Below are 13103 nucleotides of genomic sequence, written 5' to 3' on the forward strand. Positions count from 1 at the left end.
GGACAGGACTGAGGGACTAATACTTTCCCTTCACTTCAAGAGCCCACAGCAGTGGCTTTAATCACACATCTCTCTGTAATCATGGGAAGGCCTGCACTCTATCAGTGTCTCCAGGATGGCAAGCCTATGTGAACAGCTGGTCCTTGGTCATCTTTATATCCTTGGAATCTAGACATCTTTTGGCACACAGTAGGCATTCAACAGGAGAAGGCAATGGCAACCCACTCCGGTATTCTTGCCTAGAAAATCCCATGGATGGAAGAGCCTGGTAGGCTGCAGTCCATGGGGTTGCTAAGAGTCGGACACGACTAAACGACTTCACTTTCACTTTTCACTTTCATGCATTGGAGAAGGAAATGGCAACCCACTCCAGTGTTCTTGCCTGGAGAATCCCAGGGACGGGGGAGCCTGGTGGGCTGCCGTCTATGGGGTCTCACAGAGTAGGACACGACTGAAGCGACTTAGCAGCAGCAGGCATTCAGCAAACAATTGCTAACTATAAACTCTTCCAAGCCTGAATGAAAGCCTGCTGTGTGCTGTGCTTAGTTGCTCAGTCCTGTCATACTTTTTGTGGCCTCATGTAGCCCGCCAGGCTCCTCTGTCCATGGGGATTCTCCAGGCAGGAATATTGGAGTGGGTTGCCATGCTCTCCTCCAGAGGAATCTTCCTGACCCAGGGATTGAACCTGGGTCTCCTGCATTGCAGGCGGATTCTTTCCAATCTGAGCCACCAGGGAAGCCGGAATTTAAGCTTAGGAGTATTAAAAAAAAACAAAACCAAACCCAAAACCCTTCTGACACTACCTGCATTTCTGGGCTCAAATGTCATTAATTCCGCCCATCTCTAAAGGGACTGTTAAAACCCCTGCAATGGCAAAGGACACGCAGCCGCCTGTTCTAAGGAGCTGAGACTTTGCACCCACGTCCGTGCGCTTTCCCGAGCCTTCAGCTACTCATTTCCGGGCTTTCCACTTTGGATTCACAGGTACCTTCCGTGTTTCCGTCCGGGGCTCCCTGTCACTCGCCAGGTCGGGCTACATTCCCTGATTAGTCACCAAAATGCAGTATTAGGCAAGTTTCTTTCTCTGGAACCTAACTTTCAGGAGAAAGCCTGTTTAGCACATTGGAAACAAGAAAAAACTATCCAAAAAAAAAAAAAAAAAACCCCACCCAAGGAAAAACTAAGTTCTATCTCCATCGGCTCACTTTTGCGAGCTGGGGACACGCCGAGGCACCCGGCAGCGGGGGTGTTTCTTGGCCGGCGGCGGCGGCCGCCGCGGTGAGGGGACCGGCCCTCCCCGGACGGTCGGCGCGGTCCCCTGCCGGCCTCACCCCCGGACCTTCAGCTGACTGCCCGCAGCGGCGCCCACGCACCTGCCTGAGGCTCCGGCCCACTCGGGCGCTGGCGCCCCTGAGTTCTCGGCTTCTGACTCCCAGGCCTTCAGGACTTGGGACTCCCGGGTCCAGGCCCTTCCTGGTTCCGGGCGCGCCCCCGCCGCGGGTTCTGGGGTTCCGGCGCCGCCCTGGACTGGCCGCAGCGCGCACGGCGGACGTGGATAGCGCCGCGGACGGCGACAGGACTGCGTGCGGTCTTCCAGCGTCAGGACTCGGATTCATGTTTCAGGCGGCATTTGGGCTGTGAGGAGAACTCCAAACTTCGTAGTTTGGGGAAAGCGGTGGTGGTACTGCTTGAGGAAGAAGGGCAGTTTTCCGGAGCGGGAAAAGAACAATTTCGAGAGGATTTGAGATTGGGGAAACATGAGGCTAATTTTAGTGCAGGATTCTGAGAGTTTGTAGTTCTTGGTAGTGTTACTGAGTAATTAGAAATATGTGTTTTCCTTGGTAGCTCAGCCGGTAAAGAATCGGACTACCAATTGTGGAGACAGGGGTTCGATCCCTGGGTCGGGAAGAACCCCTGGAGGAGGAGGGCATGGCAACCCACTCCGATTATTCTTGCCTGGAGAATCCCATGGACAGAGGAGCCTGAAGGGCTGCAATCCAAGGGGAAGGGGGGGGGGTGGGACGGGGGTGTCGCACAGAGTCAGACAGGACTTAAGGACTAAACAAGGACAACAACAATCTGCCATTCCAGAAAGGAGGGGCTGGCCACTCACTGAGTAGAGGGGCGATAAGTTCAGTCACTCAGTTTTGTCCGACTCTGCGACCCCATGGACTGTAGCACGCCAGGCTTCCCTGTCCATCACCAACTCTCGGAGTTTACCCAAACTCATGTCCTTGGCGTCGGTGATACCATCCAACCATCCTATCCTCTGTCGTCCACGTCTCCTGCCTTCAATCTTTCCCCAGAATCAGGGTCTTTTCCAATGAGTCAGATCTCCACATCAGGTGGCCAAAGTATTGAAGTTTCATTTTCAGTATCAGTTCTTCCAGTGAATATTCAGAACTGATTTCCTTCAGGATGGACTGGTTGGATCTCTTTGCAGTCCAGGGGATTCTCAAGAGTCTTCTCCAACACCGCAGTTCAAAAGCATCAATTCTTCGGCACTCAGCTTTCTTTATAGTCCAACTCTCACATCCATAGTGACTACTGGAAAAACCATAGCTTTGACTAGACAGACCTAATGGGAAATAATAAAATTCTGAAAATAGTAAATAAAATGGCAATAAAAAAGATGTAGCAAGAATATGGATTTGAATCCTGACTTTACTACTTAATTCCCAGGGGATTATGGACAAGCTACCTTACAGCAGTGATCCCCAACATTTTTGGCACCAGGGACCAGTTTCATGGGAGATAGTTTTTCTGCAGAAGGGGTGGGATGATTCAAGTGAATTACATTTATTGTTCACTTTATTTCTATTATCATTACATCATCTCCACCTCAGATCATCAGGCATTAGATCCCAGAGGTTGGGGGCCCCTACCTTACAAGATTGTGTGAGAATCAATTTAGCTGACATCAGCAAAAATGGTACAAGGTCCATCCCTATCCCAAAACAATTTGGGGGGACTGTGTAGGGCAACATTTGGGGGCTTAGTTCCCTGACCAGGGATCAAACACTTATACCCTTGTAGTGGAACCTCGGAGTCTTAATCACTGGACTACCAGAGAAGTCCCAAAACAGTTTCTTAAATTTATTTTTGAAACATCTTTTAAAACTTGACAAAACCTGTCAGAAACTACCTTACCAGATCCTAGAAGATAGTCAAAGGTTTACAACAAAAAAGTAGATGTATAAATGTTATAGTCCGGGGTCCTTGGACTCTCTTTAAAATGTTTGTTTTTATTATTTGTATCTTTGGCTGCACTGGGTCTTCGCTACTGCGTGGGTTTTTCTGTAGTTGCAGTGAGGGGGGCTACTCTTTGTTGTGGTGCACAGGCTCCTCATTGTGGTGGTTTCTCTGGTTGTAGCTTAGTTGCTACAAGGCATGTGGGATCTTCCTAGACCAGGGAGGGAACCGGTGTCCCCTGCATTGGCAAGTGGATTTCTACCCACTGTATGACTACGGAAATCCCCTTGGACTCCTTATCGATAGAAATTGATGAGGTCAGACTTGTGCTACAGTAAGAGGACATGAAAACAAACATCAGGTGTCCCTGCTCCAGGAGCTGGGGCGACCTGGTTCTTTAAATAGGGTGAGGGTAGGAACTGATCCGAGGAGGCTTAACTTGGGTGGTCTGCACACCCTTGCAAGGATCCTGCACAGGACCGACCCTTCTTTTGCTCTCAAGAGCGCAGGGCTGGAGCAGGGGGGATTAGAGCAGGTGGCTGGCATGGGCTGCAGCACCAGTCAGAGCTGCGCTGCCTCTGATGCGCTCCTCAGCAAGTGCACCGATGCCTCCCCTACCCAGTTTAGGGGTCTCAGCCTGTTCTATGCCTCACAGTCTTGCAGTCGCCTCAGGTGCTGCACCTTTACCTAACATGGAGCTGTGGGGGTGTGCTGGGCTGTGTGCTGGGGCGGTCCCAGGAAACCAGCCAGAACCCAGGCAGCGTCGGTCTGCTTCCCCTTGTTTCTGGAGTAAGCAGGCTTGTGTATGTCCCTCACAAGTGGAGTCTAGGGTTCTTACAGCCTTCCTATTAGTTCCACTGGTTTTCACACCACCTAAGGGGTATGTCTTCCCAGTGTCAGACACCAGGACTAGGATGCCCAATAGTGGCTAAAACTGACCCCTCCCCAGGAAAGCCTGTGTCATCTCTCTCCTCTTCTGTGTCCCCTTCCAGGGTGCAGGTCCTGAGCCAATTACTTCTCTTCCCTTCCTACTTGATTCTGTGTGGATCTTTCTTACAGGCTTGGTTTTACAAGGCTGTCTGTCTCCAATTTGTCTTCAGTGAGGATTGCTCCACATGTAGATGTATTTTTGATATGTTTGTAAGTGTAGGCAAACTTTGTGTCCTCCTACTCTGCCATCTTGATCTCCCCTCCCTGGAATCAGTAATCTTATTTCTGAAGGGTAAATGTGCTGCTTTAAAAATGTGTAATAAAACATTTAAAACGCATAGAATGCTGCAAGTTGATCTGAAGCATAAAAACCCATAGAATGTGTCAAGAACCATCAGACGATAATTACAGTAAAGTCTTAATTAACTATCATTGTATTGCTCTGCTGTGATCCCAGCAGATTCAGGCTAGAATTCTCTTTATTATCTACTCCACATTATTGCTCGGACATTCTAGAATATAGTGCATGTGATAATCCCTTCATTGTTTAGACTCACAGGTTTCCATGACCTTTTGCTGCAAGCCCAACCCACCAGCACTAGTTCTATCCATATTAAAATGACAAGATTTTTTTTTTTTTAAAGATGTCTTTCTGCATCCAACGTAGTTAGAAATTTTCTTACTGAGGTAACATTCTGGAAATCTGAGCCTTAGGACCTTAGAGAAGAACTCTACTTCCCATGGATAAAGTGGGCTGTGGCTTTTCTTGCCTTTGCTTAGAGGCTGGGTACTCGCATCTCTCAGGCCCCTCTATCCCTTGCTGGGGTCACCTGTTCTAGCCTGGACAGCATCAGCATGGGAAGCCTCCCACAGCCAGACCTGAAATTCTGTCCTTTCTGGACAGAGCGGTCACTCCTATCATAGCTAGCAAAGAAAATTCCTCAACTCTCCAAAGATTTTTCATGCCCAATTAAAATAGTATTCTTAAAATAGTATTCTTACCAAATGACTTGAGAATTACATATTATTTTTATATCTTGCAGAACCATCTGACATGACCTATCGAGCTGGACTTTGGCAGACAAACTGAGTTCGTCAACAGTTGGAAGTCATAAAATTGAAAGTGCCTTGATGGATTTGTTTATGGTATAGATGTGATGATGGCTTCTTGGGTGAGGACTTCTCTAGACTCATCAAGTTATATGTATTATATATAGCTTTTTGTATGCCAGTCATACTTCGGTCTGGTGGTTTTTAAAAAGTGAAAAAATTTCCTAAATTTTTACCACATGGTAAGTGTCATACTTTTACATGTATAAAAATATATGTATTTTTTACTACTTATGTACAGCTGTGTCAAGTCATAGCTGTGGCATGCAGGGCTCTTCCTTGGCACACAGGCTTCTCTCTAGTTAAGGCCCTAAGGGTTTATGTATGTGAGATCTTAGTTTCCTGACAGGGATTGAGCCCACATCCCCTACATTAGTAGGCGAATTCTTAACCTACCATTGGACCACTAGGGAACTCCCTAGACATATTCTTTTGATGTAACATTGTTGATAATTTTATGAAGCAGACACAGTTGTGTCCCGGTTTGCATGAGGGACTGGTTCCAAGACTCCCATGGATACCAGAATCCCTGAATGCTCAAGTCCCTCATATAAAATTAATAGTGTTTGCATGTAACCTACTTAGATCCTCCCTATACTTGAAATCACCTCTATATTACTTATAATACCTAGTACATGTAAATGCTATGTAAATAATTATAGTGTTCAGGCCTACTGTTAGTTGTTCAGTTGTCTGACTCTTTGTGACTTCATGGACTGTAGCCCACCAGGCTCTTCTGTCCATGTAGTAAATAATTGTGGGTGCACAACAAATTCAAGTTTTGCTCTTTAAAATTCATATAATTTTTTTTTTCCCTGCTGTTTTTCCAATCTCTGTTGAGTTGAATCCGCAGACGTGGAACCACAGTTGGGAGGGCCAAGTGTGTTATTATCATCCCCATTTTGCAGATGAGAACAGTTTCTGAGAACAGAACTCCTCTAATCCCAGGCTGCCTGACTCCAAAGCATGGGCCATTAGCCATTATATTACAGTGCCCTCCTGCCTCCAGTGATGACATAAAAGATTGTATCAGAATGGATAATTTGTGGCTAAAATCCCTTGTGGGTTAGCACTTAGTCTGACTTTTCTCTACAGCAAGACTTGATGCAATATTTTTCATTGTATCTGGCAGTTCCTCCCCTCTCCCTCTTCCACCTTGTAATGGATTTTAAGAACCTTTAAGCTTAGTGGGCACCTGGGCTACAGGTGAGCATTTATATAACATTGATTTACTTTGCCAACAAAGGTCCGTCTAGTCAAGGCTATGGTTTTTCCAGTAGTCATGTATGGATGTGAGAGTTGGACTGTGAAGAAAGCTGAGCGCTGAAGAATTGATGCTTTTGAACTGTGGTGTTGGAGAAGACTCTTGAGAGTCCCTTGGACTGCAAGGAGATCCAACCAGTCCATTCTAAAGGAGATCAGTCCTGGGTGTTCTTTGGAAGGAATGATGCTAAAGCTGAAATTCCACTACTTTGGCTAACTCATGCGAAGAGTTGACTCACTGGAAAAGACTCTGATGCTGGGAGGGATTGGGGGCAGGATGAAAAGGGGATGACAGAGGATGAGATGGCTGGATGGCATCACCGACTTCATGGACTTGAGTTTGAGTGAACTCCGGGAGATGGTGATTGACAGGGAGGCCTGGCGTGCTGCAGTTCATGAGGTCACAAGGAGTTGGACACAACAGAGCGACTGAACCGAACTGACTGAAAAGTCAGTTAAGACTTGAATGTAGTAAAAGACTAATTTATTCAACCAATAACCAATGTGATACTTAGACTGAATTAGAATAAAAATAGAGGAATAAAATATAGGCAAAAAAAGTAGGAAATATTGTGACTATTTTAAAAAGATACACACTTAAAAAAAAATAAGACTTTTGGGCAAGCTTTCAAGCTAAAGGACTACAATAAATGAGGATGAGCATTTGGTTCCTTGTGTGGTATCTAGCTGTGTGACTTTGGAAGTCTTGGGCTTTGACTTCTTCATCCATAATTTAAAAAAGAAAAAAAAATGAAAACCATGATTTCAGGAAGAAGGACTATTTTTGAAGTAGCTAGCAAAACACTTTTGGGAAGTCCAATTTTATGAAGTGTCTTTAAAGTAATCTTTTAACAAATATATGTTTTTATTTATTTAGCTGCACCAGGTCTTGGTTGCAGTATGTGGATTCTTTTAGTTGTGGCATGTGAGATCTAGTTCCCTGACCAGGGATCAATCTGGGCTCCCTACAGATGGCATGGAGTCTTAGCCATCGGATCACCAGGGAAATCCCTGTTTTTTTTAAAATTATCTTTAACTCAGTGGTAGTGTAATAGGAAAGAACCTTTTCATAGTCTATACAAATTAATCACTAAAAAGATGTTGCCTACCAGCTTCAGAAAGTTCAGTCGCTCAGTTGTGTCTGACTCTGAGCAACCCCAAGGACTGCAGCATGCCAGGCTTCCCTGTCCATCACCAACTCCTTGCTAACCAACTCTTGCTCAAATTCATGTCCATCAAGTCAGTGAAGCCATCCAACCATCTCATCCTCTGTCATACCCTTCTCCTCCTACCTTTTATCATTCTCAGCATCAGGGTCTTTTCCAGTGAGTCAGTTATTCACATCAGTTGGCCAAAGTACTGGAGTTTCAGCTTCAGCATCAGTCCTTCCAATGAATATTCAGGACTGACTTCCTTTAGGATGGACTGGTTGACTCTCCTTGCAATCCAAGGGACTCTCGAGAGTCTTCTCCCACCACAGTTCAAAAACATCAATTCTTTGGTGCTCAGCTTTCTTTATGGCCCAACTCTCACATCCATACATGACTACTGGCAAAAACCATAGCTCTGACTAGATGGTCCTTTGTTGGTAAAGAAATATCTCCGCTTTTTAATTTGCTGTCTACGTTGGTCAGTTTGTCTTCCAAGGAGCAAGTGTCTTTTAATTTCATGGCTGCAGTCACCATCTGCAGTGATTTTGGAGCCCAAGAAAATAAAGTATGTCACTGTTTCCATTGTTTCCTCATCTATTTGCCATGAAGTGACAGGGCTGGATGCTCTGATCTTAGTTTTTTGAATGCTGAGTTTCAAACGAGTTTCTTCACTCTTTCACTTTTATCAAGAGGTTCTTCAGTTCCTCTTTGCTTTCTGCCGTAAGGTTATTATCTGCAGATCTTTGCATCTGCACATCTGAGGTTATTGATATTTCTACCAGCAATCTTGATTCCAGCTTGTGCTTCATCCAGCCCAGTATTCTGCATGATGTACTCTGCATACAGCCTTGATGTACTCCCTTCCCAACTTGGAACCAGTCCATTGTTCCATGTCCTGTTCTAACTATTGCTTCTTGACCTGCATAGCAGTTTCTCAGCAGGCAGGTAAGGTGGTCAGTCTGGTATTACCATCTCTTGAAGAATTTTCCACAGTTTGCTGTGATCCATACAGTCAAAGGCTTTGGTGTAGTCAATAAAGCAGAAGTAGATGTTTTTCTGGAACTCTCTTGATTTTTCTATGATCCAACAGATTTTGGCAATTTGATCGCTGGTTCCTCTGCCTACCAGCTTAAATTATACATAATGACTCATCTCTGGGAACACTGCCTTCCAGGTAATTGGTATTAAGCTAAAATACCTTTGTTTAGCTAAAGTACCTTTGTTTTTGTAGAACTCGTACCAAATATATATTTCCCCCGATTTCAAGCTCCTTGACTAGAAACATCCTGACTAGGCCCACCCCTGAATGACTGCAGGAAAGGAGATATGTTAATTCATTGGAAGGACAGACGCTGAGAAGAACCAGGAGTAGGTGACTTTACCGCCTTTCCCTGCCTCTGGAGGCTTTTACTGCAAAAGAAGTCGGAAGTCTAACTCTGCCAACATGGTTCTTTAGGGGCCCAAGTATACCATTTTCTCTGTTTTCTGGCTTTTGGAATAAAGTTATCATTCCTTGCCCCATGCAGTTGTTACTGTCTCTCCATTACTGCCCTACCCTGTCGTGCAGGGCCAGCAGTAGGCGCTAGTTTGTTTTCTTATACGGGTTGTTACAAATGACACTTCGTTTGATTTTTTTAAATATTTATAAACAGGCACAAAACCAAAGTTGTGTACGCAATGGTACCTTGCATTGTTGAGTCCGCTTCTACGCAGCACTCTGCGATGGCAATTAAGAAAACAGTTTTCGAGCTTTGCACGCCAGTGTTCAAAATACATAGTTTCAACACTGCGCACACAGCCAATTACGCATTAGGCAGCAAAGACAAGCCATAAAGACAAGCAGTGAATTCATCACAAGGTTGTCTTTGCCATGAAATAGTATGGCCGACCGCCCTTCCTTCCTTTACTCGGTCCCGCCTGGCAAAGACAACAAAAACGAAAGAAATCTTGGCAAAAAGCCTTCCTCCACCAATCAGAACAGCCGCAGCCTCATGTTTCCGGGGACGAGGAGACTCACTTCTCGTGAGAGCGCCAGCAAGCTTTCAAAGGCCAAGGGAGAAGGTCGATCGGACCCGGAAGTGTTCTGCAGCAACCATCTCCCCGCTGCTTAGCCGCCCACTACTCCGGCCCCCACAGAATCATCATGCTGTGATTCATGGGGTCGCAAAGAGTCGGAGACGACTGAGCGACTGAATTGAACTGAACTCCGGCCCCGAGCCCAGACCTGGGCGGAAGGTGCCTGGCCGCGAGTGCCCACTAACGGGTGTCTTGCGGACCTCTCTGGGAGTTGTAGTTTGCGTGTGTCCGACGGCGCGCTCGCGCAAGCGCAGAGGGGCCGAAGGAACTACACTTTCCAGGAGCCTTTGGGTCCGCGGGCGGAGCGGCGGCGGCAGTGGCGGGTGGTTTGTAAGTGCAGCTACCCCCGCTCCGGCTCTGGCTTGAGAGGCCTGAGGGGCCCCGGCCTCCGAGCGGGGCTTCTTGTGGGGAGGGACTTAAGGAGCTGGTTAGTTTGCCGTCCTGAATCCAAGCGGGCCGGCGGTGCGCGGAGGGACCTGCTCGGCCGGTGGGGGCGCGCCGTTCGTCGTGGAGGGGCCGTGCGGGGTGCCCTGTTCCGCGGTTATTCAAAGCTGTGGGTTTGAAAGATTTGCTGTGGGTCGGTGGGTTTCAATGACGTGTTCTTTGGGAGACCAGAAATTCACCTCCCTAAGCAACCAATTGGTTTTCAAGACCCGAGGGTGGGTTTGAATTGTTTGCATCTACGTTTTCTGCTTCGCGTTGCAGAGAATTTAACTCCTCCCCCGGTGCTTTAAAGAATGCTTGTGTGGCAGTTTTTGGAGGTCTTAAGGCTGTCTGTTTGTTTCAAACAGATTTTGATAATAGAAAATCCGAGTTCACATGCTGATAGTACTAGGCATTTTGCTGAGTATGCTCCCTTTACCAAGGCCTTAGTATCAATAATAAATAACAGGTTATGGTGGAAAAACAGGATTTCTATGCATCATGCTGACAGTAAATATACTTTCAGGATCATAGTAATGAAATTGAAATGAAGCGGTGGAGGTTTCCTTTATAGGTGGAGGAAAGATGTATTACCCAAAGCGGGGTCCACCTGCTCACTGATCAAAGCCAATAAAGACGCAAGTTTTGTGGAAAGAAGATAGGACCTTCCCCACCACCCCCTCCATTAGGTGGATGGAGGCACCTACATGGAGAAACAGCACAGTCAGCTCTGACAGTCATCTTGAAATCCGTCATGACGGTCCTCTGATTGGGGTCATCTTGATGGTTTTAAGTACAGTTAATCTTCAGGTTCAGAGTCGGTTTGTTCACATTTTCTCAAGGCCAGGTCTCAGAATTGTAGCAGCTGTGTCATGGCTAGTGTCTGGTTGGTCATCATGTAGTTAACTTCTTCCACCTGGTGGGAGTTTTAGTCTCTCCAAGACAGCTTATCCGAATGGCTCGCAATATTGTCACTAACCCATGACAAGGAACTACAGGGCCTTTGATTTTGCTTAATGACTTAAGCTGTTACTGTTTTGTCCTGTTTGCTTGTCTTTGCTTCTGCTTTTCCTTACTTCTCTGATAAAATTATTCTTTGGCTGAAGTTTTTCCACAGAAAACTTGGCAGGCTGAGGATGCCGGGGCAGGGACCACAGGGCCCTGTTCTGTTTCAGATGCAGACGTCTGAGTGCTGCATCACAATGGTGATGTCCTTTGTCAGTGCATCTAGACAAGTCTCGGAGGGAAAATGCACTTGTCAGTCTGGGAGGAAAATTTTCTAGCTTTTTTTTTTTTTAAATAAAATTTGAGTGTAGTTAATTTACAGTGTTGTGTTTCAAGTGAATAGAAAAGTGATTCAGTTATACATACATATTCTTTTTCAGGTTGTTTTCCTTTCTAGGTTATTACAAGATAGTGTAGTTCCCTGTGCTATACTGTAGATCCTTGTTTACCTGTTTTATATGTAGTCATGTGTATCTGTTAATCCTCAATTTAGTCCCTCATTCCTGTCGAACTCTGTGACCCCATGGACTGCAGCACACCAGGCCTCCCTGTCCATCACCAACTCCCAGAGTATACTCAAACTCATATCCATTGAGTCAGTGAGGCCATCTAACCATCTCATCCTCTGTTGGCCCCTTCTCCTCCCACCTTCAATCTTTCCCAGCATCAGGGTCCTTTCAAATGAGTCAGTTCTTCTCATCAGGTGGCCAAAGTATTGGAGTTTCAGCTTCAGCACTAGTCCTTCCGATGAATATTCAGGACTGACTTCCTTTAGGGTGGACTAGTTGGATCTCCTTGCTGTCCAGGGCACTCTCAAGAGTCTTCTCTAACACCACAGTTCAGAAACATCAGTTCTTTGGCACTCAGCTTTCTTTATAGTTCAACTCTCACATCTGTATGTGACTACTGGAAAAACTATAGCTTTGACTAGATGTACCTTTGTTGGCAAAGTAGTGTCTTTGCTTTTTAATATGCTGTCTAGGTTGGTCATAACTTTTCTTCCAAGGAGCAAGTGTCTTTCAATTTCATGGCTGCAGTCACCATCTGCAGTGATTTTGGAGCCCCCCCAAATAAAGTCTGTCACTGTTTCCACTGTTTCCCCATCTATTTGGCATGAAGTGATGGGACCAGATGCCATGATTTTAGTTTTCTGAATGTTGAGTTTTAAGCCAACTTTTTCACTCTCCTCTTTCACTTTCATCAACAGGCTCTTTCTGTTAATCCTGAACTTCTATTCTCCTCCTATCTGCTTTGGTAATCATAAGTGTTTTCTATGTCTGTCTGTTTCTGTTTTGTAAATAACTTCATTTGTATCATTTTAAAATATTCCACATATAAATGATATCATTTAATCTCTGGATCCATCTGTGTTGCTGCAAATGGCATTATTCCATTCTTTTTTATGACTAATATTCAATTGTATATATAGACCACATCTGTATCCATTCATCTGTCAATGGACATTTAAGTTGCTTCCATGTCTTGGCTGTTGTGAATGGTGCTGCTGTGAACATTGGGGTGCATGTATCTTTTCGAATTAGAGTTTTCTCTGAATATATGCCCAGGAGTGGGATTGCTCCATCATATGGTAACACTGTTGTTAGTTTATTTAAGGAACCTCCATTCTATTCTCCACAGTTGCTGCAGCAATTTACATTCCCACCAACAGTGTAGGACGATTCACTCGGTAGGTTATGAACACAAAAACAAAATACCAGTAATAATGAGAGGAATGCCAAAATAGCGATGTCAGAGACCTCTGGGGATACAGATGAGAGACTGCCTCGTGGGTGAGAAGGGAGTTATAGGAAGATGAGGAAGGGACAACAGGAGACGGTGCCAGATAAAGCCTTGGGGTGGTGGTGACTTGTTCTGGAACTAGGAGGAACACTGCTTCCCTGGTTGGGCAAAGAAGCAGTATTGGACATCAGTCAGAAGCATTGAAAATGGTTA

The 13103-nt window shown here is 45.6% G+C and overlaps 2 protein-coding genes and 1 long non-coding RNA gene across 17 annotated transcripts in view; 2 read left to right on the forward strand and 1 right to left on the reverse strand.

Annotated features, from left to right (window-relative positions):
* The window catches only part of PARP4 (poly(ADP-ribose) polymerase family member 4), a 74935-nt gene extending 73454 nt beyond the window's left edge, over nucleotides 1-1481 (reverse strand). For 2 of the 4 annotated variants that reach the window (XM_042254928.2, XM_012184734.5), the window contains exon 1: nucleotides 1374-1481. The gene's annotated coding sequence lies outside the window, so the exon portion shown is untranslated. Of the gene's footprint in view, nucleotides 1-988; nucleotides 1159-1373 lie in introns of those variants that run through there. The other 2 variants (XM_060394506.1, XM_060394508.1) reach the window with 2 other exon arrangements.
* A 70-nt stretch (nucleotides 1482-1551) lies between these two features.
* On the forward strand, nucleotides 1552-9167 carry LOC132657301 (uncharacterized). The gene is made up of 2 exons (XR_009595270.1): nucleotides 1552-1637; nucleotides 5166-9167. It is a non-coding gene; the product is annotated as an uncharacterized LOC132657301 (long non-coding RNA).
* Nucleotides 9168-9994: 827 nt separating this feature from the next.
* The window catches only part of CENPJ (centromere protein J), a 37377-nt gene continuing 34268 nt past the window's right edge, over nucleotides 9995-13103 (forward strand). For 4 of the 12 annotated variants that reach the window (XM_060394513.1, XM_060394516.1, XM_027973685.3 and 1 more), the window contains exon 1: nucleotides 9995-10052. Coding sequence is in view for 3 of the 12 variants with exons in the window: in XM_027973683.3 (XP_027829484.1) it covers nucleotides 12673-12837 (165 nt within the window). In the remaining 9 variants the exon portion in view is untranslated. Of the gene's footprint in view, nucleotides 12838-13103 lie in introns of all 12 variants that reach the window. The other 8 variants (XM_027973683.3, XM_042254931.2, XM_027973686.3 and 5 more) reach the window with 4 other exon arrangements.

The sequence above is a fragment of the Ovis aries genome, chromosome 10 (assembly GCF_016772045.2).
Source record: "Ovis aries strain OAR_USU_Benz2616 breed Rambouillet chromosome 10, ARS-UI_Ramb_v3.0, whole genome shotgun sequence".
Lineage (NCBI taxonomy): Eukaryota > Metazoa > Chordata > Mammalia > Artiodactyla > Bovidae > Ovis > Ovis aries.